Below are 23920 nucleotides of genomic sequence, written 5' to 3'. Positions count from 1 at the left end.
CCGGTTTAAGCAAATTTGCTTCACCCATATATTTTTTCTGTTGAACATAACATTTTGTGTGAAAAAGCATTGGCGGTTTAATAAGCAACTTCACTCACTGAAGCCATGACCAACAACGCACACGCATTAACAAAACAATATATTTTCCTGTTCAATATAATATTTTGTGTGAAAAGCATTGCCCTACGCCCCTACCTGCTAAGCTGATACAATCTACAGACTTTACTAGGAATAGCACCTAAATGAACGGGCGCCACAGTGCTCCGCACCTAAATATCCAGACGCCACAGTGTGCGCGCCTATTAGACCAGCGCCTAACTGTCGGCGCCTAAAAGACGTGGACCCAACATTTTGGTTGGAGGCCAGATGTAGGATATTCCGGCTAGAGAATGGCAACTCCGATCGCAGCTTCTGGCCTTTTGAAATGTCTAGTTCATATAATCAATCTTTTAACCAAGCGGTTGTTCGCAGTAGCCTGACAGGAGGTCCAGAGGGTACCGGTCATTTGGTCGACAGACATTTGGTCGACAGGACGTTTGGTCGACAAACATTTGGTCGACAGGACGTTTGGTCGACAAACATTTGGTCGACAGGACGTTTGGTCGACAAACATTTGGTCGACAGGAGGACATTTGATCGACAGAACGATTCATTTTTGGGTTTGGTTAAGGTTATGGTTATAACCCTAAGCCAAATGTCCTGTCGACCAAATGTCCTTTCGACCAAATGACCGGCTACGGGTCCAGAGGGTACTTCAAGACCCTGGATCATTTTAGTGGCCTGTAACCATTCCAAAGGGTCCGGATGCTTGAAGACACCACCTCGTGTTTGTTGGATAGAGTGCGTTTTTCTTATAGTTATTGAGTCAGTTAGTTTGCGGTTTTACGTCCTTTGTTCCTGGTATTGTGAGGGTTGGACGTTAGCAAATTTTGATCCGGTTTGATGGAGGCTTTCCACGCACTCCTACTCTGAACGTTGACCGCCACAAGATTCTTTCAGAGATTGCTTCGCATGCTATCATATTATCTCTTTTTTGGCCGTCCACTGGATTACGCCCCTCTACTTCCACAGTGCCTGAATTTGGGGCATGAGAGTCTCATTAGTACTAGGTCCAAATTATCCTCTCAATGGTCCTGGTTGGTACACCACTCTCACCAAGTAGTTAAGCAGTAACCAGGCACTCTTAAAAAAGGTGCTTTATAGCAATTCATGTGGTCTTTTGAAATGGTCCTTTGCAATGTCGATTTTTACAGGGTATGGAATGGAAGGTTTTTTTTCCATCTTTCATCTTGAGATTTGTTTTCATTCCATCTGCAAATTGTGTGATGTTTGCATTGTATATGCCACCAGCCCACAGACTATAGCCTAAATTTAAGCTAAAGATTTAACTACAGTATTTTTCTAAGGATTACGCACTGTCTGGTGTTCAGTTAGAACTAAAATATCTATAACCTATCTGTGGTTTTGTTTCGGTATAACTTCAGCACTTGTGCAGAAAGCGCAACAAGGTAAAATGCGTTGGAATGGCTGTTTTCTGTATCTGTCAATTCATGTGAATTATCAGGAATAACTGACGTAGATATATGTTTGTTTTTGCGATGTTTCGGGGCAGTGGCGTGCGGAGGATTTTTTTTTAAGGAAGGCCATTTCAAAAGTTATTTTAAATTCACTCTTCTGTGCACATAACCCTTGCCAGCCACTGCACTACAATGAAAGTATACCAGAGTCACCGAGCAATCAAGCAGCCGCAAGCAAAGTTGCAGAAACACAAGAACAATAACAGAAATGCAATGACAATGCAGTTTTGCAACACGGATATGTCTCTTGAAATGACGACAAAAGCAGGCCATCTTTTTCTCAGCAAATTTATTGCTGAGACAGCCAGATTTGCTAATATCATAACAATTGTTTTGTTACTCGGCAGTCGAGTGTAGCAAGAACTATTCTATAGTGAGTACTGAGTAGTCAGGTAGTGCTGACGCCAGGAAAATCGCTTCTTCTCAACTGTTGTGTTAGTTAATTAGTTTACGGCTTTCCGTCCTTTGTTCCTTATATTGTGAGGGGTAGACGTCAGTAAATTTCGGTCTGGCTTGACGGCGACTTTCCACACTCTCCTATTTTGAACGTTGACTGCCACAAGATTCCCCTGTCAGAGCTTGCTCTGCAAGCTATTCCTTGGCCGTCTACGTGGATTATGCCCTTCCAGCGACTGAACCTTCTTAGGCCAGGAATTATCTCTTATTGGTTGCACGTGGCCGAACCAATGGAATACTCCACCGTGCAACTTCTTCTACTTGGTAGATGCCAAACTTTCTTTTCAATGCTTCTAGTTAAGTCTCAGTTTTATTGTGAAAAAACATTGCGTGGTTTGAAGAAACGTTGCAGTAGCCAGTAGAGAATTTATAGCCTATGTGACAATATTATTTTCAAGTGGTATAAATGACGGCTACTTTTATGCTACTGCTCGCGATTATTTTTGTGTGCCTCGTATATTACGTTCTGTTCGAGCCCTCCCAATTTCGATTAAGATATCCCAAATTGACTTTTTATCAATTTACACACAAGTAGAGAGCCTATATGATGACACCTTTTAATTTGTTTTTTACGGCTTTTTTACAATTCAATTTTGTCACGAAAAAGTCTCACTTCATGCATAACTCGCAAAGTGGCAAGTTGTTTTTAAAACTTATGTATACCGCTAAAGGTCAGTTTACGACATCTCAAGTGAACTATTGTCACTCTGCCGTTTTCTTGCGGTATTTTCTCAATCTATTGTTTTTCTCTCTTTTTATATAATTGTCAGTGGCTTATAGGTAGTGTTGCATTGGTTTTACTGAAGTATCTTGTTATCAATCTAACTACATTTAGATCACTTGTTTTTATCAACGTCTTTAATCTTTGAATTACATGCCAAGTGTTAAATCGTATTAATTAATTGATCAATTGTTTTTTGTGCTTTTTATTCAAATTACGTCATTTTATTTGCAGATAGGAAAGCTTGCTCTTAGCAGCAACAAAATCAATGATGATGCTGCTACATCACTGGCCGATGCCATCGCCAACATCAAGAAATTACATTTGGGTCGATGTGAACTAAGTAGCCGCGCATTGATCACGATTTCAAAGAAGATTTTATGTCTTCAACAACCTGTGAGTTTGGAATGTCCTGTGGTAACGCATTAGTAAGGCATTTGCCATAGACGTAATTATTTCTACGTAGAAATGCAAACATTAAAATACATCAAAATATTTTTTAACAAATATTTTTTTATCAGTTTTGTTTAGTGTACCTAAATACCGTACGGAATGGCCCAATTTGGTGTGGCCGATTCGGGCTCACCGATTCGGAGATATTCCCAATCGTAGACAACAGATTCGATGCAGACGTGCTATCAAATAGCGTTTCATGATTGAAATACATTTGTCTGGATGGAGATAGGATTTCTCCAAAATCCCACGGCGGCAGTTTATTTATAGAAATTATATGACCAACTAAGGTAAAACTTTAGCTCAGTTCAGCAGGCCATGACCCAAAGAAGGGTTGTCGGCATATCTCTCTAGAGAAGCGTACTGTTACTCATAATCATGAGAGAAATCAAGGGCTATAGTCGCAAAGGCACCACTTTGCACGCCTTTGAGTGTCTTACCAATGACACAGCCACATGCTCTTGAGCAGTGTTGAACATTCATTTGTCGAACCAGGACTCCGACCACTTAGCTGTATATCGTTGTCAAACAACGTTTCATGAATAAAATATGTAGCGGACAGTATATAATTTAGCTTATCCGCCCATACCTAGCTGTGGAAGCTTAAGCTACAGCGACATTCGGAGCGCAGTAATCGTAGGGAATGATCAAGAACAATGTCTAGACTTCTTAGTTATAAGTATGCTTTTATTGTAGAAAGGAACTTCACGTCACCATATAACTTAGGAGGTTGCAACCATCTTGATTATAATCAAACACAATTCAAATCACCACAACCAAACTGAGCCATGGCTTAGATCCCAGCAAAAAGAACTTGATTACAAATTAGAACATACTAGAAATTATATCACTACTGGACCAAACCATGGTCTTCCAATCGCACCAAAATAACAGCTCTACTGCACCAAAAATTATACTGTTACACTGTTACTGGTAGAATTGAACGCTAGATGCGGTATACATAGTCGTTAAGGACTTAAGGCATCAAGCATCTGTGGGCTAAAACGTTGAAGAGAGGAAACACTACGCATATGTGATTGAAACTGCCGGTTGCAAGAATGCTTTTAGCTTATTGGCATGCGATTTCTTGAGGCACGCAAATTCCTAATCACGCTTCAAAATCCCGAAGCACAACTGCAAAATTACTTGAATTACTGGGTAACGTTATCTTACCTATATGCAAAAGAGCGACAATTTCACGACGGTAACACGAAAAGACCTAAGGTGAAACGCAGGGAGCTATAAATATAAAATTGTTTGTTTCGAGACAGTATGGAAAGCTCAAGAAATTCTGTACATTTTAACAATGCATTTACATGTTAGAACCTTGTCCCATGGAAACATTAGTTTCAAGTAGATGTGATGTATTGTGTTTCTCGCCTTTATAAATTAGCGTGTAACTTATTGTTACTAGCAGGATTCACCACTGTGACATCATTGCTAATTAATTACCTAATCTTAACCTATAATCATTGCTAGATATACGTGCAGCTGCAAGATATAAGTTATTTCACATTTACCTCACTGTAAAACAATTACAACATAAACCGTTTTGTTTCCATGGGTATAAGAAGTTAAACATTTAACAGTGCTAAGTACAGTATATCTGCTTTCAGTGCTACAAGTGAAAGGGGAGGCTATTTGGTACTGCAGGCAGCACTTTTAGACTTAGCCTATAATTTATTTTATTTTCGGATTCAACCGGATTTGGATTTTACAATGCTTAATAATATGGGTTTGGACTTGGTTTTGGATTGCAAGTTGAAATCTGAAAATGTATTTGGATTTTAAATTTCAAACTTCATTCATCTCTGGTGGATACCCAATATGTCACAATGGGTAGAACTTTCGTCACGTGAGGATACTGCTTATGCAGAAGGCAACTGCAGATTATGCAGTTTTTTTGCAAAACAAACACGATCTGTCCAATCAAAAGTCAGATGAATAGCATGAATGAAGTTCACAATGTAAACACTGCGCTCAGAAGGGTTTGCCATGTGTGACAAATAAGAACTTGAAATTGCGTAGCCTACTCTTCAACAAAAGCAGAAATTAACCAATGTTATTCCGAAATGAAAAAAATAGTAGGCATTGTAATTTTAAACATATTATAATTTTGTGCTTATAAGTGAACTATAGTCACTTATTTTAATTAGATGCTAAGTGTTAAACTATATTAATTGGTCAATCGATTGATATTCGTGCTTTTTATTCTATTTACGTCATAATAATTGCAGATAAAGAAGCTGGCTCTTTTTGGCAATGTAATCAATGATGAAGCTGCTATGTCACTGTCCGATGCTGTCGTCAACATTGAGAAGCTGGATCTGAGTAGATGTCAACTCAGTTGCCGCGCATTGATCGCGATTTCAAAAAAGATTTCATGTCTTCAGAAACCTGTGAGTTTGAAACTTTTTACCATAACGCAATTGCATTGTATTTGTTTTTGATGTAATTGATTTTTACGAAAATACTTGCACAAACATTAAAATACACCAAAATATTTAAAAAACGAGATGTTTTAATCAGTGATGTTTAATTTATCTAAACAACGCAATTGATTGATTGAATTTTTATCCTCGGACTGGGAAAGCTTCATGTAGAGCTTAATCCTGGCAGTTTCGCATACTTGTAGAGGCTTTGAATCACTGACGCAGGCCCGGTCGCGAAATATTTTTTCCCACGAGATTTCTGTCTCATTTACATATTTTGGTAAAAGTTTGGATTAAAACCGTGTGAATGCAACATTCTCTCGTTGGCACGGTTGGTTCAGTGGTATCATCCTCCGCCTAGTAATCGTGAGAACGAGGGTTCGACGCCCGTCGCAGTCAAACTTTTTTTTTTCTTTAAATTAGTTTTTGCGGTGCACAAGAGCTTTTCAAAAAAGTAGGGTTAGGGAAAGCTTATATTTTATTATCATTGCAGAATTTTATTGGCAAATAGTTATTTCGCAATCTGAATCAACCAATCTCTCAAACACTTTCGGAAAATCTTACTTTTAAAGTGACTAAAATCAATGAGACAGAAATCTCGTGGGAAAAAAATTTCGCGGCCCGGTCACCGAGATTGACAGAGTGAAGTTTCCGATTGTTGAAGTCTTGTTGCCGGGGAATTATTCCATCCATTATATGCCGCTGAATGAAGAGCAGTCCTTAACGTGCGTTGCTCAAGCGCACACCCCGAGAGTCAAACCAGCGCCGCTTGATCTTGAAGGTTCTTCGTTCCAGAAGTGACGCGCTAACCAATTGAGCTATCGGGGCGGACTTGTTCGAAATTAGGCGGAATTGTTCGAAATTAGGGTTATGAAACAATATAAGGACATTGGACCCACATGTTTAGTAACCCATGGAAGATGACTCCATTAATTCATCAATTCACCTACATCTCAATGTTTATTATGACATAAGTGGTTTTGATGTAGTGATGGTGGAATGACACTTTGATCCAGAGCAGCCATATTGACATTTTTATTCAAAGAGAAAAAGATATGGAACAACTGCGTCAAACTAATTCTAATCTAGCTTAAATTCTATTTTAATTTGTGAAAACTTGGATAGCTCAAATTCTAGTCTAACTTGTAAAAACTTGAATTGCTCTATGTGTAATTTTAATCTAATTTCAAAAAGCTAAAAAATTTATAGTTTTCCAAGTCTGATTGTGACATGCTAATGTCCACTGCCTAGCACCAAAAAGAAAAAACGTTCTGAAACCAAATCAGCAGCCTTCCAAGCATGGCCAAGGTATGATCCCAGACAGCAAAGGAGATGAGTGCCGTACACTTAATGACTTCGCTGCTTAAGCGATGGAATGGCAGCATGGCACTTTGATCTTGATCGTTTTGTTGCATTTTCTTTGCACTAACTTGATAAGAGCGCAGTTTACTTGCATTTGCTGAAAAACATTGTTGGACAAACTAGAATTTTCAGTAAAACTGGCAGTTAGATTAGAACTAGAATTAGATTATATGATGAAGTGTTAAATCCTATTAATTAATCGATCAATTGGTTTTCGTGCTTTTTATTCAAATTACGTCATATTTATTTGCAGATAAAGAAGCTTGCTCTTAGCAGCAATAAAATCAATGATAAAGCTGCTGCATCACTGGCCGATGCCATCGCCAACATCGAGAATTTGCATCTGGGTCGATGTGAACTAAGTAGCCGCGCATTGATCACGATTTCAAAGAAGATTTCATGTCGTCAGCAACCTGTGAGTTTGGAATGAAATGTTGTCACTCATCACAATGTATTTGTATTCGATGTAGTTGAACAAAACCAACAAATGAATTATTTTGTTGGGTATTTCACTTCATGAATGAATCTTCTGCTTATAGATGAAGGAGCTCGATCTACGAGATAATGTAATCGATGACGTCGCTGCTGCATCACTCGCAGATGCAATCGCGAAAATAAAAAGATTGGTAGTGCATACATGTGAGCTCAGCAGTCAGGCCAAGAAAAGAATTTCAGAGAAATGTTCGTTACATAACTGGTGAGTTTTCATTAGCTTGTTTCCTATAGCTGTAAAATTATCTGTTGGTCTACAACTTTCTATGACGTATTTGTTTTCATTTTAGAAACCATCCGCAAAAGATTCTCTTGGTTCTTCTACTTTTATTCATTCGTTATTTCTATCATTGACCCTCATTTTTTTCAACTTTATTGATAAGGAAGGCAATTAGCTGATGCTCATAGTAAAAGCATCAATTGACTGCTTAACTTCCACAGCGTCTATTGTTATTAAGCGTTCTTACATTGATGACGATTTTAATTGCAATGGCTGCCGTTTGTGGTTAAAATATTGAGTGATATCACAACAAAGTGTAAATCTATAATCAGTTTTGAAAACTATACCTAAATTATGACGTTGTGATGACCTCACAGCACGAGGTGGAGGGACGTGGAATGCACTTGTCCATATGAGATGATGGACCAAAGAAAATCGAGTTTAAGCTTCTTATGCAAAATATTAAATAAAAAAAATGTTTTGTTTCTCGGCAGCCGATTTGTAGCAAGAATTGACAGCGACAGACACGTGTTTCGCCCATGAGGCTGGGCTCATCAGTATCGCACCGTCGCTGAGTAAACAAAATGTTATTTGATGTTTACTCAGCTGCTAAGTTCTGAAATACTTCACAAACGCTCTAGACCAGTATTTTCCAAACTTTTTAGTCACGGACCCCGTTTAATAAACTTTCAAGCCTGCAAATTCACTTTCGCCGTGGCCCAAAATTCACTTATAGTTTTGTTGAAATGACTTTTGTGGCCTACATGAAATCTAGCCTTGCCCTAAGTTCTACAATCCCCTTGCAATCAGAAGTCCCGTCTTTATGTCATTTGCAACTCATGGTTTGAGAACCATTGCTTTATATTGTACATTGTACAGGGCATTGTTTGCCTTACTTAGTTATTTGTCTTCACTGAAGTGAGTAATTAATGCTTGTTAGGTCAATACATCGTGTTGACCTTAACGAGTTAACGAAAAATATTTGCAAAATTTGCTTGTTTTTCCTCGTTTTCGGTGGGTGCAGGTTACCAAGTGCCCTTGTTCCGCTACTGTATCAAACCACTTGTTATTTTATGTTTAGTGAGCTGATTATCAATTATTGAAACACGTATGATGTCATAAAAGTTCTTGAGGAGGCATAAAGTTGAATGGATGAACATCACTTGATCGTTGCTTTGCGTCGTTTCAACGTCAGGTTGTTGATACTTGTCGGTCTCGTCCTACTCCAAGAAACACAATTCCTCTCTTATTCCTAACACCGATTCAAAAGAGAGACATGGAAGTGGGGCTATGGCTGCAGCACACAGCGATTGAGCTTCTATTGCCGCTCTAGCGTCCCGTGACAAGTTTCTATTGTATTTTTCAATATCGAGAACGCAAAAACCTTTTGGGATTTCTTTCCCAAATTTTTGATTTGATGAAATTTCTTAATGTGTTCAAGTTCTTTTTAGTGTCGTTTTTTGTTTCCTTTCCTACTTGTTCATTTGCAATAACCAATACGCTCTCTCCCATCTTTTGAACTAGTTACGAACTGATCATTGTGTTTTTTCCTTTCAGAAAATCAAGTGTCCGATGCAAACAATTTATTTGTGGGTCAATTTCTAAACTTTTTCCCATTCAGGAAACAAATTCTTGTCTTATCTGCCCCTTTTATAGTTTTGCATTGTTTGTTTTTATATCTGATGAGCTTTTATGCATTACAGTGTTTTTGTTTTCAATTTTGTGTTGAACACTTCAATACTTTGAGACAAACATGTATTCACACTCTCGATTCCAATTTTCATTCATAAATTTCAATTATTTGGACTCAAGACCAAATAGAGCTCAAAGCTCACATGTCTATTTTTGCGTGATCGATGCATTGTCACGTCAGCAACCGTCGCCAATCCACTTGCTTATCAACTATGTTTCACTTCGCGAGGCATCTTGACCACATTTAAACATCTCTTGCCAATGCCAACGAAGCCAATGGCAGGGCCGGATTTAGCAGTAGGCAGAGTAGCCAGTTGCCTAGGGCGGCAAATTATTGGGGGCGGCAAAATATACGAATATATTACATTGATAAATGATAACACTGTACGTGAATATAATAATTCACAACAGATATATAGGAATTAATAAAAATTCTATTTTATTAATTCCAATTTGAATAAAATTCTATTTGAATAAGACCTTCTGATGATCCGTTAGGTGAAACGATTTGTAAAGGCTTCAGATAGGAATTAATAAATATGTTATCACATCACACACATTTATAAACAGTGCGGAAAGTCATGTATGGCAAGTCATCGCCCCTAGAGTACTTCACGCTTGATTGGTTTTCAACAATATGTGCTGCTTAGCGCTTGTTTTATTTTTCTGTCTCGCTTAGTATGGAGGACTAGGGTTTGTCTGTGCAATTTTTATTAATCTTTGTTCGGTTTGTTTCACTGTTAGTAAATTTAAAGGAGCCTAGAAAAAATGTTTTTAGTCAATGTTAGGTTGATGGAAAAGTTGCAGGCTATTTTGTGTACTTGCCTTGATGCTTAAAGTATGTAAACAATGAATGATCTCACATTTTTGAGGATTAACTCATCTTTATTTGTTTCTATAGACTTTGAAGAAATTATTGATTTGTTTGCAAGAGCAAAAGCTCGCCGGAAGCGATTTTAAACAATTAGTTTATTATACAATGACATTCATTGATGTATTCAAATAAACAGTGCAAATAACTTTTTTGTATGGAATTGAAAATATAAATCGTAGCGCACCATCGAAAAATTTTTTTTGGGGGGCGGTACTTTTCGTTTCTGCCTAGGGCAGCGCTTAGGCTAAATCCGGCCCTGCCAATGGGTTTTAACACTGTGATCGACCAAAACGCCACTGCACTTGCCATCGCCCCATTATTGCAAATATGTTTAAGATTGCTAACTGTATGCAAATGTTTTTAGTTTTTCTGCACAATACTTGCAATTCAGAACTTGTTACATTTTGAAGATCTTGTTCAAGTGTAGACAACAATACGTTCAAGTGAAATCGGCCGCAAGTTAAAAATCATATGTTTAAATTCACTATTGGATCTCCTTTCAATCTGTCACACCACATATGGCATACACCATTCACCATTACACCGATTCACTATTACACCATACACCATTCACCTCTTTGATACTGAAGCGTGGTGTTTTTCTGCTGTGGATCTTCTGAGTGCCCCACGTTTTAGCGTCTTTTTGTTGTTTTGTCGCTTCCTTTTTCTAGAATCCTGCTATGCAACGACAGGGCTTTTATTTCCTTTTGATAATTAGAAATGAACGGAACTCATCCTAGCCTCGCCCTAGCCTATTGATGAAAACCAAGCCCTCAGCATGTCCTAGGACCTGTTATTTTATGAAGTTATGGGTTTACAACAAAACATAAATATTATCTGTATCTTTAGACGCGCCTAAGGCGTTTGACAGAGTCAATCACGATACTCTATATGCAAAGTTACTTTTACTTTACATTTCATTGTGTATATGTACAATGTGTATTGTGTTATTATTAAGTTACTGGTACCGCAACCAGCACATGTGAATACAGTGGCGATCTACCCTCTCTGATTGATTTGCAGTTACTAACAACGTCAGCCAGGATGGAACCCTAAGACGTTATCTTTTTGCTGTTTATATGGATGAATTAACAAAGCGACTAAATGCATTGTTATCATTATCAATAGGCTGCAACATCGGCCATGTGTGTTTAAACAATCATATGTTTGCTGACGATATACTGTGTGTTTTGCCCTAAGTTAGAAAGGTTTCCAAGTTATTTTGTCAAAGTACTTCGAATATGCCAACTCTCACGATATTGTAGTTATGTTTAATGCATCAAAGATACACTGCATTTGCTTTAGCAATGAACGTATAAACTTGCAGTATGATTCTGTTGTCAGTATAAACACGTTGTGTGACGATAGTGATGTAAAAAGACCAATCAGAGCTTTGTATTGTGCCGTTAATAACGTACCTTCGTTTGTCAAGCATTGTAGTATAAACATAAAACGTGCTTTGTTTCGAACTTATTGCCTTTTTCTAACTCACGCTATTGTCTCTGCTAAATCGAAAAGAAGTTTACAGTTGCTTACAACAAGCCTTATAGACGCGTGTTTGATATGTGTACTGTGTAGATTTAAAACTGTGAGCACCCACCAAGTTCGTTGCAACGTACCAACGGTTGATGCTCTATTGAGAGGAAATGCAGATAATTTTTGTTAAGCTGCTCTGGCTCTGAAAATAGCCTGATTTGTATCCTGCTAAATGCGAATGTTTGTTTAAAATCTAAATTTTATGATATTGTTTTTAATTGTTGTACAAGGTACATTGAGATGTCCTCATCGTCCAACGATATTCTCTTGCACCACATATGTTTGTAGGTTTTCTCCTGTACGTGTATTTTTCTTTGTTTTATATGTCCTCACAATGGATGTGTAACATGTAGCCTATGCATATCTGAAGCAAATGAATAAACAACTGAAATTACAGCACACTTTGATATGGACGGCTTGGTTTTTAATTCGAGTTTTTTTTTTGCTGTTTTTGAATTGTAGCTCCTGCGAGCTTTACGTACATCGTTTCTACGTTTACTGACGTCACCTATTATTGGTTCTGGTCTGTGTAACCCTGCAGGCTCTTCATAGTTCATTCCTGCCGTTCTCACGCTGCCTTGCTCTTTCTCACACCCTAAGGATTGGAATTCCACCGAATGCTTGGCCGCATTCTTGCAATTGCGTCACATATCGATAGTTTTACGTCCATCTGCGTTGTTAGATTGTGACGTGCCACTTATAATCAATGTGTCGTCATCACACGTCTTTGATTTGATTAAACAAGATGAGTTTCTCAAGCGAGAGCGACCAGCGTTTAGGTTCACAGCAACAACAGTACGGTAGCCTACCGTCCACTATGTATCGATATAGGCTATAGCAGAGAGTATACTTCAGCGTATCTCTGCAGCAGAGAGTATACTCTGGCAGATGCATTAAATTCATCAGGAAAATCTCGACAAATCTGATCCAAGTGGGCATTGTGACATATTTCCTGCTTTTATGGGTTAATATGGTTTAATTGTGTCGCAGTTCCTGATTTACAATGCTTCTACGAGAATTTTGACAAAAACTGTTCTCAGTAAACACAAAAAGTTTGTCAAAAGCCATAATTTGACAACTTTTAACTTGATTGAAAATTTTGACTTTATTTTGACCTATAAACTTCTTAGAAACAGTCACCTAGGTGCTGAAAACAATCTTTGATTCGTGGACAGACAAGGTCCTTAAATTTTTTTTGACTTTATTGACTTTTGCAGTCTTAGTAATAAGTGACAGCAGAACCTCTGCTGGCGTAACTATGCTTCGATGACACAGAGGAAAAGAAATGAGTCTCAAGGAATTTCTTTATTTTTGAGTTCGAATTGCAGAATTTAGAGCACCAATTTATGAATTCGCGTTTTTTTTAATGAATAGATTTTGACATGGGCGCCGATCCCTATAGGACAGTGGGGACATGTCCCCACCATCTTTTTACGTCCCCGCCATCTTTTCACATTATTTTTATGACGTACAAGGGAAAACAGGTGCAGCTTCTGTAAAAGCAGTGCTTGGTAATTACAAGTCAGTATTGGAAGCAGTCGTGAGTCAATTTGATTCAAATGTAGCAACAACTGCTAATTTGTTTTTGAAATCTTTTTCTCGTGCGTCGCGTGGGCTTGGGTTATTAGCGGCATTGTTTGTCATTCAGTGTCTGGAACGTTTTAGCAAAGCCATGCAAGGTTGCGCTGTGGCTGGCATGCTTGAAGGTGCTGAACTTTGTAGTGCTGAACTCCGCCATCTACGCAGTGAAGAAGAATTTCATCGTGTCTTTGTAAATGCTGAGAGGCTAATGGAGGATCGCAACCTTGAATCATTGAAACTGTCACGTCCCAAAAACATCCCAAATTGTCTTCAGCATGGTCAACCTCCTCAACTTCAAACGCCAGAGACGAAATATCGGTCAGAGTATTTTGCAGTCATTGACAGCGCGCAGTAAAATCTCTCTGACTATTTCAAGTCTACCGATCTTGAGCACTATAAAATTTTACAAAAATTGCTCTTTAGTAAAAAGCTAAAATCGCATGTGGTAGACGATTATCCTGAGTTCTCTGACGCAGAGTCCCTTGCACAAGAACTATGCTTCTTTCGAAAACAGTACAATAGAAAGTCAGTGGAAGATTTTCGAATGATATTCAAGAAGATGCCATTCACTGTTCGGCAAATGTTTTCTCAAGTGGAACTTTTTTGTGCGACTTTTGCTCATTTCACCAGCCAGCTCGTGTTCAGCTGAACGGTCATTTTCAACTTTGCGACGTGTCAAAACTTGGTTACGATCTACCATGACACAGAAACGGCTAAATCATGCAATGGTCTGCCATGTGCACAACAAAGTTTTGAATTCGATTAACCTCCATGATCTCTTCAAGGACTTCATTTTTAATTCGCCGGAGACTCGTTACCGAGTGTTTGGAAGTCTGCTGTCCAATGCTGACACTGACAATTAGAATATATATAGCCTACATCGCATTAGACTTGTAGCCTATCTACTGTATTTGTTTGTTTGTCAGAACAGACCCCAATCTTTCTAGCTCTCTTCGCTCGTCGCCCCTTTCCTAGTAGGCTAAATGTCCCCACCAATTTTAGAGAGCGATCGGCGCCCATGGATTTTGAATTTGGAAATAAAATACCGGTAGTGTGATATGTATCAAAACGTATTTGTGCGGAGGTAGGCTTGGTTTGGTTTGGTTTTGAATCTTTATCCTCGGACTGACAAAGCCTTGATAGGTTATTCCTGGTACTTGTTCGCATACTTGTAGAGGCACTTGACGCAGGGCCGGTTACCGAGATTGGCAGAGTGAAGTTTTCCGATTGTTGAAGTCTTGTTGCCGAGAAATTATTCCATTCACTAGGTGCCGCTGAATGGAGAGCAGTCCTGAAATGCGTTGCTCAAGCGCACACCCCGAGAGTCGAACCAGCGCCGTGTGATCTTGAGCCCGGCGCGTAACCACTGAGCTATTGGGGCGGACAAAAGTGCTTTAGGCTATATAGCCTAAAGCACTTTTATATTCCACGAAAAAGGCAAGTAATTACGTAATTTAAAATTGGCAAATTTCAACAATATGTTTACGATTGTAGAACAACAAGGGTGAACTCATGGTAAGCTTTCGTCGGAGAGGTGAACTGCGGAGATACTGAATAATTGTTACTTTGATGTTAAGAAAATCACCGATTTGGCGTCATAATGTAACGTTTTGCTAAAGCGGAGAAAATTGAAAGCAATTAATCGCTATTGAACAGAATCACTGGTGAGGGTGAACGATCCATCAACCACTCCTGCTCACAACAAGTGAGTTCCCCAGAGAGCACAGAATATTGCAGGAAAAAAACATTTGGAACAAGGTTAAAAACAAAGGATATTCATCACGGGTTCCTACAAGTGAATTGGTTGTAAGTTATTTTACAGTTTGCATAGTTATTTATAGAAATGCTTTTACGATTCATTAAATTACTTGGTCTTTAGATTCATACGCCAGTCGCCTAGGAATTAAAAAAAGTGTAGGCTAGTTAGCTTTATCCCAGACGCTGGAATATATGACTTATATGTTAAGTAAAGGTGAGACCCGTTGTCTAATGAACAGTTCAGTTTATTTTTTGTTTTGTTGGCGAAAAAAAAAGCAAAAATATACAAAAACACAATAATTCGTACAAGGATCTCAGCGAAAGACCAAAAAGTCTCCAAAGTCAGCTGCCACCCAAACATGTTCGACTCCAGCCACCCGCACTTGCTGTTGTTTCTCTGGGCAAGAAACTTCACGATAATTGCCTCTACCCAGTGATCGATTTCGAGTAATGGGTAGTACCAAATTTAAGTCGGCAGCAGTGGGCGAGTGGTTAGCGCGTTGGGCTCGCAGTCGAGAGCCTGCACGTTCCACTCCAGCCACCCGCACTTGATGTTGTTTCTCTGGGCAAGAAACTTTACGATAATTGCCTCTGCCCAGTGATCGATTTCGAGTAATGGGTAGTGCCAAATTTAAGTCATAAGTAGAGTAGACAACCGGAAACAGACACTGCAGTCGGCTGCAGCGTGGGTCAGGTGTATGTCGGAAGGCGTACACCGATGCATAGCGCTCAAGTCCGCTTTCCCGCAATGCAGGATAAAGACAAACAAACAAGTCATAAGCAGAGTAGACAACTGGAAACAGACATTGCAGTCGGCTGCAGCGTGGGTCAGATGTATGTCGTAAGGCGTACACCGATGCATAGCGCTCAAGTCCGCTTTCCCGCAATGCGGATAATGATAAACAAACAAACAAAATTTAAACAAAATACCCAAAATTAAGAACATTAACACATATAGCACAATACCAGCACTTTACATAAGACATTAACAGTGGAATAACACAAGGCAACATAAAAAGGAGGTAGGTAAGTGCATTTGTTCCTCAAACGAAAATAGTTTCACACCTCTGTTCTCTCTGAATATTTCGTAATTCTGGGTCAATTAGTTTCAAAGTGGAAACACTGACTCTAAAATGTCATGCTGATGGATTTGGAACAGTGTTACCATTTTAGTCTTTTTTAAACCATTTATTTTGCAACCGTTTGGTTTATTTTTTTTCGATTTGATTTATAGTTTATTTTTTTTGGTTTATGTTTGGGTTTTTTTGACATACTTTACGTCTTATTTTTAGTTTATTTCTGCTTCAATTTGGCTTATTTTGGTCATTTTTTGACTTTACACTTGAGTTATCGGGCCACACAACGTTTTAATCCTTAACCTACCATGAAATCAAATTCCTTGACGTCATAATTCCATGAGGTCATAGATTGGAATTGACCAAAAATACAAGGTGAAGTTGGTGAATAATGTTTTCACAACTTTACCTGATAGCTTTCTTATTTTCTAATTTTAAACCCTAAAAGTTAGTGTTTAGGGCAAGAAAATAGCTATTGGGTTTATTCTGGTCTTTTTTTTAGCTTCATCTAGTTTATTTTTTAAAAACCTAGATGGCAACACTGATTTGGAACAGTGAAACTTTTTATTTTGTGTGGCTGTGCGTGCATATAGTCTTAGTGGAGCCAGAGTTTACTGGATTTTCAGAGTTTCAAGAGTTTCATTTACTACGAAGGTTTCAAAGTTCATTTCAGTTAAATCAAATAAGTCCCGTACACAGGCCTCTAAGCTCCTCAGAACTCTTTCCCGGAGGTCAAATTTTCAAAATCCATTAGGCTGCTAGTATTGTGTTTTTGCGTTCATTGAGGTAATAACAATCAGGGGCGCCGGAACGATTTTTGACTGGGGGGGGCAAGATTACAAAAAAAGGGCACTTTTGTTTACTAAAAGGCCAATTTTTTTTTCAAGTTTTAAGATAAGATAAAGCGACAATGCTAATCTATCAGCTCACTATGTATTGAGTAGGCTAATGATAGCCTACAAGTATCCGGTATACAAAGAATGGCATCATGCTATGTTATAATGATGTAACCTAATGTCAAGCCTTAAAGCAGACTGCGGCCATGGCCGCTAAGTAGTGCTTGAATGACCGCCGGTGCTACCTCCTCAATCGGCCAAGTTTGGCCGCCGGTCTCTTCTAGCCAATTATTTAATTTCGCAATAGAATGATCGCGAATTAACTGTCGAAAATATGTAGTATCAAAGAGTGACGCAAAATTAGGTCAACGCGTCATAATCGCCGCTGTTGCATTGTGAGGGAATATTTGTTATTGATGGAATATATATCCAAGGCAGTGGCTATTTGACCGGCTCCGGTCTTTGAATCTGAAACACTATTTGACCGGTCATGACGTCACTACATAAGCAGTTTTTTCTTTCAAAGCAAAAGACGATAAGCGCCTTAACTTTTAAATTCAACACGTTTTCTTCAACTGAGTCCGTGGCGCATGCGTAACGTCTCGGGCTGCCATTCTAGAGGGAATGAGTTCGATACTATCCGGAAGCGTTCTTTTTTTTTTTTTTTTTTTTTAACTATAAAAGGAAACAAACTGATATGAATGAATCAACAAGTGAATAAAAAAGTTTCAAAACGAATTAAAAAAGTTTTTTCTAGTCTTTATTTTTAACAAATTCCTTTCATAGCACAAATTCTCTGAAAAAATCACACCTTCTAATAGGCTGTAAGATTACGTTTCGCTGGAGTCCGAAGTTAAAAATTAAATCCAGTCTCATTGTCGCACAACAATCAGTCAAGTTTCAAATCATCATCTCAACCAACCCTTCAAGACAACTTTCCACTTTCACTTTACTACGCTACGCTGAAGAGGTCGGGAGATCGAAACACTGGCCTTTGTCCGTAGTTGCTTTTCATAATGTCTTTTTAGACATTCTTTTTGGGTCAATAATGTCTTTTTAGATATTACTTTTAAAGAAATAAAAAGGAGTCAAAAGGCATGTAAATTTCACTCTGTGTGGAGCTACATGTACTTGAGAGGTTAACTGTTATTCTTTTATTCACAAATTAAAAAAACTTAACTTTATTACTCACATTTGGAAAGATTTAAAAAAATGGGCTGTAGGCTACTCAAATTAAAAATTGACCACAAAAATGCACTTTGGGTCAAAATTTAGTTAAAAAAAAAAAAAAAAAAAAAGAACGCTTCCGGATAGTATCGAACTCATTCCCTCTAGAATGGCAGCCCGAGACGTTACGCATGCGCCACGGACTCAGTTGAAGAAAACGTGTTGGATTTAAAACTTAAGGCGCTTATCGTCTTTTGCTTTGAAAGAAAAAACTGCGTATGTGGTGACGTCATGACCGGTCAAATAGTGTTTCAGATTCAAAGACCGGAGCCGGTCAAATAGCCACTGCCTATATCCAATCCATCTGCGATCACCAGCGGATGCAACCTAGTTCGTACCCTGAACAGTTCGGACCCTCAGTTCATACTAGGGTTGCCAGATATTTTTCCTCAAAATAGTGAACATTTTGAAAGCGCGCAACCGCATCTTCAAAGTTCTCAACGCAGTGGCGTAGCCAGGAATTGTGAAAGAGGGTGGGGTTGACGGCCGGCGAGCGAAGCCCGACGGCGTCTTCGCCACAGACGACACCCAGGGTCTGGGGGGCCTCCCCCAGAAAATTTTGAAAAATGACTTTGAATTTGGAGCATTCTGAAAGCATTTTCAACAAAAATGTGGGTATAAATATTCCTGTAAAATGGTGCTGTCTGGTGGTATAGCAAAAGGATAAGATCATTATTTCTTGGGCATTTTTCGGTAATAGAGCTATGTTTCTATGTTTTCTTGTTGCTAATTCCCACCTGAGATATTTGAATGTTTGGTATTGGCAAAACTCTTTTAATGCAGTTTCGTTTAAAATTAGGCAAACTTCGTTTTGAGGCATAGAGACTGAAAGCATCATTCTCAATATGTCACACGCGTGACAAAGGGGGGGGTTGTAACCTCCAAAACACCCCCCCTTGGCTACGCCACTGCGCTCATCTGTCCATATGTTACCCATAACACTGAAAATTCTCTCAACATTGGCATTAAATACAGGGATAGACATTGTATACTGGACAAATTTTAACAATTTAGGTGCAGTTTCTTTCTGAAAGAAGTTAGTCCACTTTTCCAGCGATGATCTTAATTCTTAACTTATTAGCCACATCACACATGATTGAGTAGCTGGCCTACACAGTCTATAAACAAACAGTTAAATGGCCAAACTTCTAGGCTGTTAGTTGCTCAGGCTAGTGGCTTTCAGTTTGTCAGCTACCTAGGCTGTACACTTGTACAGTGTACACTCCACTGTTGGACTTCGTGCTGGCCAAGCCTGGTTTTGGCGAAATTACACTGGGGTAGCATATTAGGGGTTTTTCCTCAAAGCACCAGACTCATGTGCTTTTACTTTCTAAGCAGCAGAAGTGTATAGTCACTGGTTAATCCATGGCTATTGGCTAAAATATATTGACAGAATTGTAGACAAAAATTAATTATCAAAATAGTGAACATGCTCACTATCACTATTAGCAAAATAGTTTACAGTGAACATTTTTCTAAAATAGTGATTTGTTCACTAAAATAGTGAACATCTGGCAACCCTAGTTCGTACCCTAAAAAGATCGAAAGAAAAAATTAAAAAAAGCGGAAGTCGCTGATCGCAGTTTCCGCAAACATTTTAAAATTTTCCCCCTGAAAAGATCGAGAGAAAGATAGCACAAAGCCGAAGTCGCTGATCGCAGTTTCCGCTAACCTTAACCAGCATAGGCTAATCTATGCTCTAACCCTCGCTGATCGCAGTTTCCGCAAACATTTTCCGTAGATTCCGCTGACCGCAGTTTCCGCTAACCTTTACCCTAACTCTAACCATAGATTAATCTATGCTCTAACCCTAACCCTCGCTGATCGCAGTTTCCGCTAACTTTTACCCTAACCCTAACTATAGAGCAATCTATGCTCTAACCCTAACCCTCGCTGATCGCAGTTTCCGCAAACATTTTTCTGCAGTTTCCGCTAACCTTTACCCGAACTATAGAGCAATCTATGCTCTAACCCTAACCCTCGCTGATCGCAGTTTCCGCAAACATTTTTCAGCAGTTTTGCTAATTGCAGTTTCGGCTAACCCTAACTCTAATCATCGAGTATATAATCTATGCTCTGCTCTAACCCTCGCTGATCGCAGTTTCCGCAAATATTTTTCCGCAGTTTCGCGGTTTCCGCTAACCCTAACCTTCGAGTTTGTTTGCGGAAACTCCGATCAGCAACTTCGGCTTTTTTTAATTTTTTCTCTCGATCTTTTCAGGGTACGAACTGAGGGTCCGAACTGTTCAGGGTACGAACTAGGTTGCACCCATCACCAGCGCTGTAAGTCTTGGTTGTAATTCCCGACGCTTATTTTAACAAAGTCTTAATCCAAAGTGCTAATTTACATCGGCTGGCAATATTGTCGTTTTTATGTCGATTCGATGTTGTCGGACATTGAATCGTTGTTAAAAAGGAGAACTAGGTTAGTTGACATCCGAGGGGAAAACATTTTTTGATCACATTTTGCAAAAATTATGCTTCTTTTAGTAATGTCCTTCACATCATTGAAATACTTATTTTATCACCTTGCCGTCATCGTCAACACATGTCGAACGTTATTTTTCGTTGCAAAACAGAATTCTAGGGGAGTGGCGAACTTCTTTAAAATCAGCCACATTGGAGACACTCATGCGAGTGTCGTTAGATGGTCCCGCAGTACTGGATTACAATCCCGATAAAGCAGTTATTACATGGTGCAACGATTCTATTGTAAGACGTCGCCCAGGCCCAGACTTCAACAACGCTAAGTGATCATTTTTGCATTGTTTCAAGTTTAATTCTATTTAGCCTACTTGTGCTATCGTTATTTTTATTTTGTATTTTGGCCTATAAGCACGCAGATTTGGCCGCCGAGAAGGAGCTCCCGGTAGGCCACGATGGCTTCCGAAAAAAAAAACGAGTTTTAAGGCCTGTTAACTGTGTTGCAAAATTTTGTGCCCTATATATTATTTTGAGGCAAAAATGAAAGATTAATAATTAGGCTAAAGGCGAATAACAGAAATTGTTATATTGCAAAATGTGCAGTAGCTTACATGAACTTAAAAAGGCACCATTGCCCCCCCTGCCCCTCCATCTGCAGAAAAAATGAGGGCAGGGGGGGTGGCCGCCCCCCCGCTTCCGGCGCCCCTGATAACAATGCCCTGAAACATATTTACAGTTGTATTTAACTGCTTCCCTAGTAGATGGAAAGCTAGTCTTCGAGGGATGCAACCTATTCCGTCCCCTAAAAAGATTGAAAAAAAATAGAATGAAGCCAGTGTCGCTGATTGGAGTTTTCCCTAACATGCTCTGTTGTATTTTTTTTGATCTTTTCAGGGCAGGGAATATAATCATGCTTTTATTTGTGCCCAGTACGGTACACTGCGATCACAGATGCGATACAACAGGAAGCAGCAAAGTGACTTAGTCTTTGAGTCAGCTGCTCCCCTTGCCTACTAGTTTGGCTTGCCATTAAGTATCTTTGCTGAGACACAGCCGCGTGCTCTGGAGCGGTGTCAAACCCACGTCCTTTCGAACGTTGTGCAGACTTTCTCACCACTCGGCTACGCAGCCGACAAATCTCCCACCACGTGTGCTACCGGTACCCTATTGTTATGTCTACTTAATTATTAGGCTACATATCAGTTCAAGTGCAGCTAACACAGAAAGGTGTTATAACTTTTCCCAAGTCATTGGGGAAACTCCTAAGGTCATATATATGGTTTTGGATGCAACCTAATTCGTACCATGAAAAGATCAAGAGAAAAAATTAAAAAAAGCCGAAGTCGCTGATCGCAGTTTCCGCAAACAAACAAAAACTCTTAGGATCATTACCAGAAATTTTAAAATGTTTGAGGAAACTCCGATCAACCCTAACCCTTTTAAAATGTTTGCGGAATCAGCAATTTCGGCAAACTCTTAGTCTGATCATTACCGGAAATTTTAAAATGTTTGCAAAAACTGCAGAAAAACGGAAACTGCAATCAGCGACTTCGGCTTTGTTCTATTTTTTTCTCTCGATCTTTTCAGTTTGTTTGTTTGCGGAAACACCCTAACCCTTTTAAAATGTTTGCGGAAACTCCGATCAACCCTAATGCTTTTAAAATGTTTGCGGAAACTGCGATCAGCAACTTCGGCAAACTTTTAGGATCATTACCGGAAATTGTAAAATGTTTGCGGAAAAATGGAAACTGCGCTCAGCGACTTCGGCTTGGTTCTATTCTTTTCTTTCGATCTTTTCAGTTTGTTTGCGGAAACTCCGATCAGCGACTTCGGCTTTGTTCTGTCGGAAACTGCGATCAGCGACTTCGGCTTTGTTCTATTTTTTCTTTCGATCTTTTCAGTTTGTTTGTTTGCCGAAACTGCGATCAGCGACTTTGGCTTTGTGCTTTTTTTTCTCTCGATCTTTTCAGGGGGAAAATTTTAAAATGTTTGTGGAAACTGTGATCAGCGACTTCGGCTTTTTTTAATTTTTTCTCTCGATCTTTTCAAGGTACAAACTGACGGTACAAATTGTTCATGGTACGAATTAGGTTGCACCCTATGGTTTTTGTGTGGGAAAGGTACCGGTAGTTGAGGTCTTACGCTTGACAATCCTTGTTTACTTTGACTTCAATTTGGCGTGAGATAGTCAATTTGGTTTTTTTTTATTTCTGGTTGTTTCAACAACAACAAAAACAGAAGCTATAGTTACCGTATATGAAAACCATCGGAATGGCCCGTTTTGGTGAGTCCGATTCGGTGAGTCCAATCCCTTAACGATTTTTTCACTTTTTTTTTTAAATTATTGGGTACCGTAGCCTAATTATCATTGCCGTTTTAGGGTTAAAGGTTAGGAACTCACCGAATTGGAGTCATTGAATCGGACTCACCTAATCGGACTCACCGAATAGTAGCAGACCCGAAAACCATTGCCTGTGAGGCTTGGTCTGGTTTTTTGCATCACTTGAGTAATGAGTAATTTGAGTATGCTACCATATGTCATCATGCGCTTAAGTGTATATTTTCCAATCTTGGTTTTTTTTTTCGCTGAAACTTTTTGGTTATTTGCCCGAAATAACTTATTTATTTCGGTCATTTTTTCTGATGAAAATATTTCTATTCAAGTAGCAGATACAAACCAAAAATTTTTCGGACAATTTGACCGAATTGACTATATAGTTTTTCGGACATTTTGACCGAATTGACTAGGCTATATTTTTTCAGACATTTGGCTAAAAAATCGGTCAATGACTGATAAATGACCGAAAAAAAACCCAGTTTCCAATATGTAAGTTTGTGCATGTATCAATAGATCTATTGTAGGAATCTTCATCCTCTGCATGAGAAAGTTTAATCTTGGCAGTTTTGCATACTTGTACTTTTAGAGGCTATGGCACGGTATGAACCAATGACGCTAGCCTGGTCCTGAAATAGGCAGAGTGAACTTTCCAATTATTGAAGTAGTGTTGCTTGTAAACTATTTTATCCACTGAATGCTACTAAATAGAGAGCAATCCTTAAAATGCATTGCTCAAGCACACATCCAAAGCTGAACTATCACTGCTTTATTTGAATGCAACCTAGTTTGTACCCTGAACAGTTCGTACCCTGTAAAGATCGAGAGAAAAAATTAAAAAAAGTTGAAGTCGCTGATCGCAGTTTTT

At 38.9% G+C, this 23920-nt stretch overlaps 1 protein-coding gene across 1 annotated transcript in view; it reads left to right on the top strand.

Annotated features, from left to right (window-relative positions):
* Nucleotides 1-12565, top strand: part of LOC145776253 (NACHT, LRR and PYD domains-containing protein 3-like) — a 37567-nt gene extending 25002 nt beyond the window's left edge. The window contains exons 6-10 of the mRNA XM_082587653.1: nt 2989-3150; nt 5445-5606; nt 7255-7416; nt 7541-7698; nt 8795-12565. Coding sequence (XP_082443779.1) covers nt 2989-3150; nt 5445-5606; nt 7255-7416; nt 7541-7698; nt 8795-8816 — 666 coding nt within the window. The 3' untranslated portion in view covers nt 8817-12565. The remainder of the gene's footprint in view (nt 1-2988; nt 3151-5444; nt 5607-7254; nt 7417-7540; nt 7699-8794) is intronic.
* The last annotated feature ends 11355 nt before the right edge of the window (nt 12566-23920 follow it).

Source organism: Aplidium turbinatum, chromosome 8, assembly GCF_918807975.1.
Source record: "Aplidium turbinatum chromosome 8, kaAplTurb1.1, whole genome shotgun sequence".
In the NCBI taxonomy this organism is placed as follows: Eukaryota; Metazoa; Chordata; class Ascidiacea; order Aplousobranchia; family Polyclinidae; genus Aplidium; species Aplidium turbinatum.
Note: the sequence above shows the minus strand (reverse complement) of the source record. Positions and strands in the feature narration are given on the sequence as shown.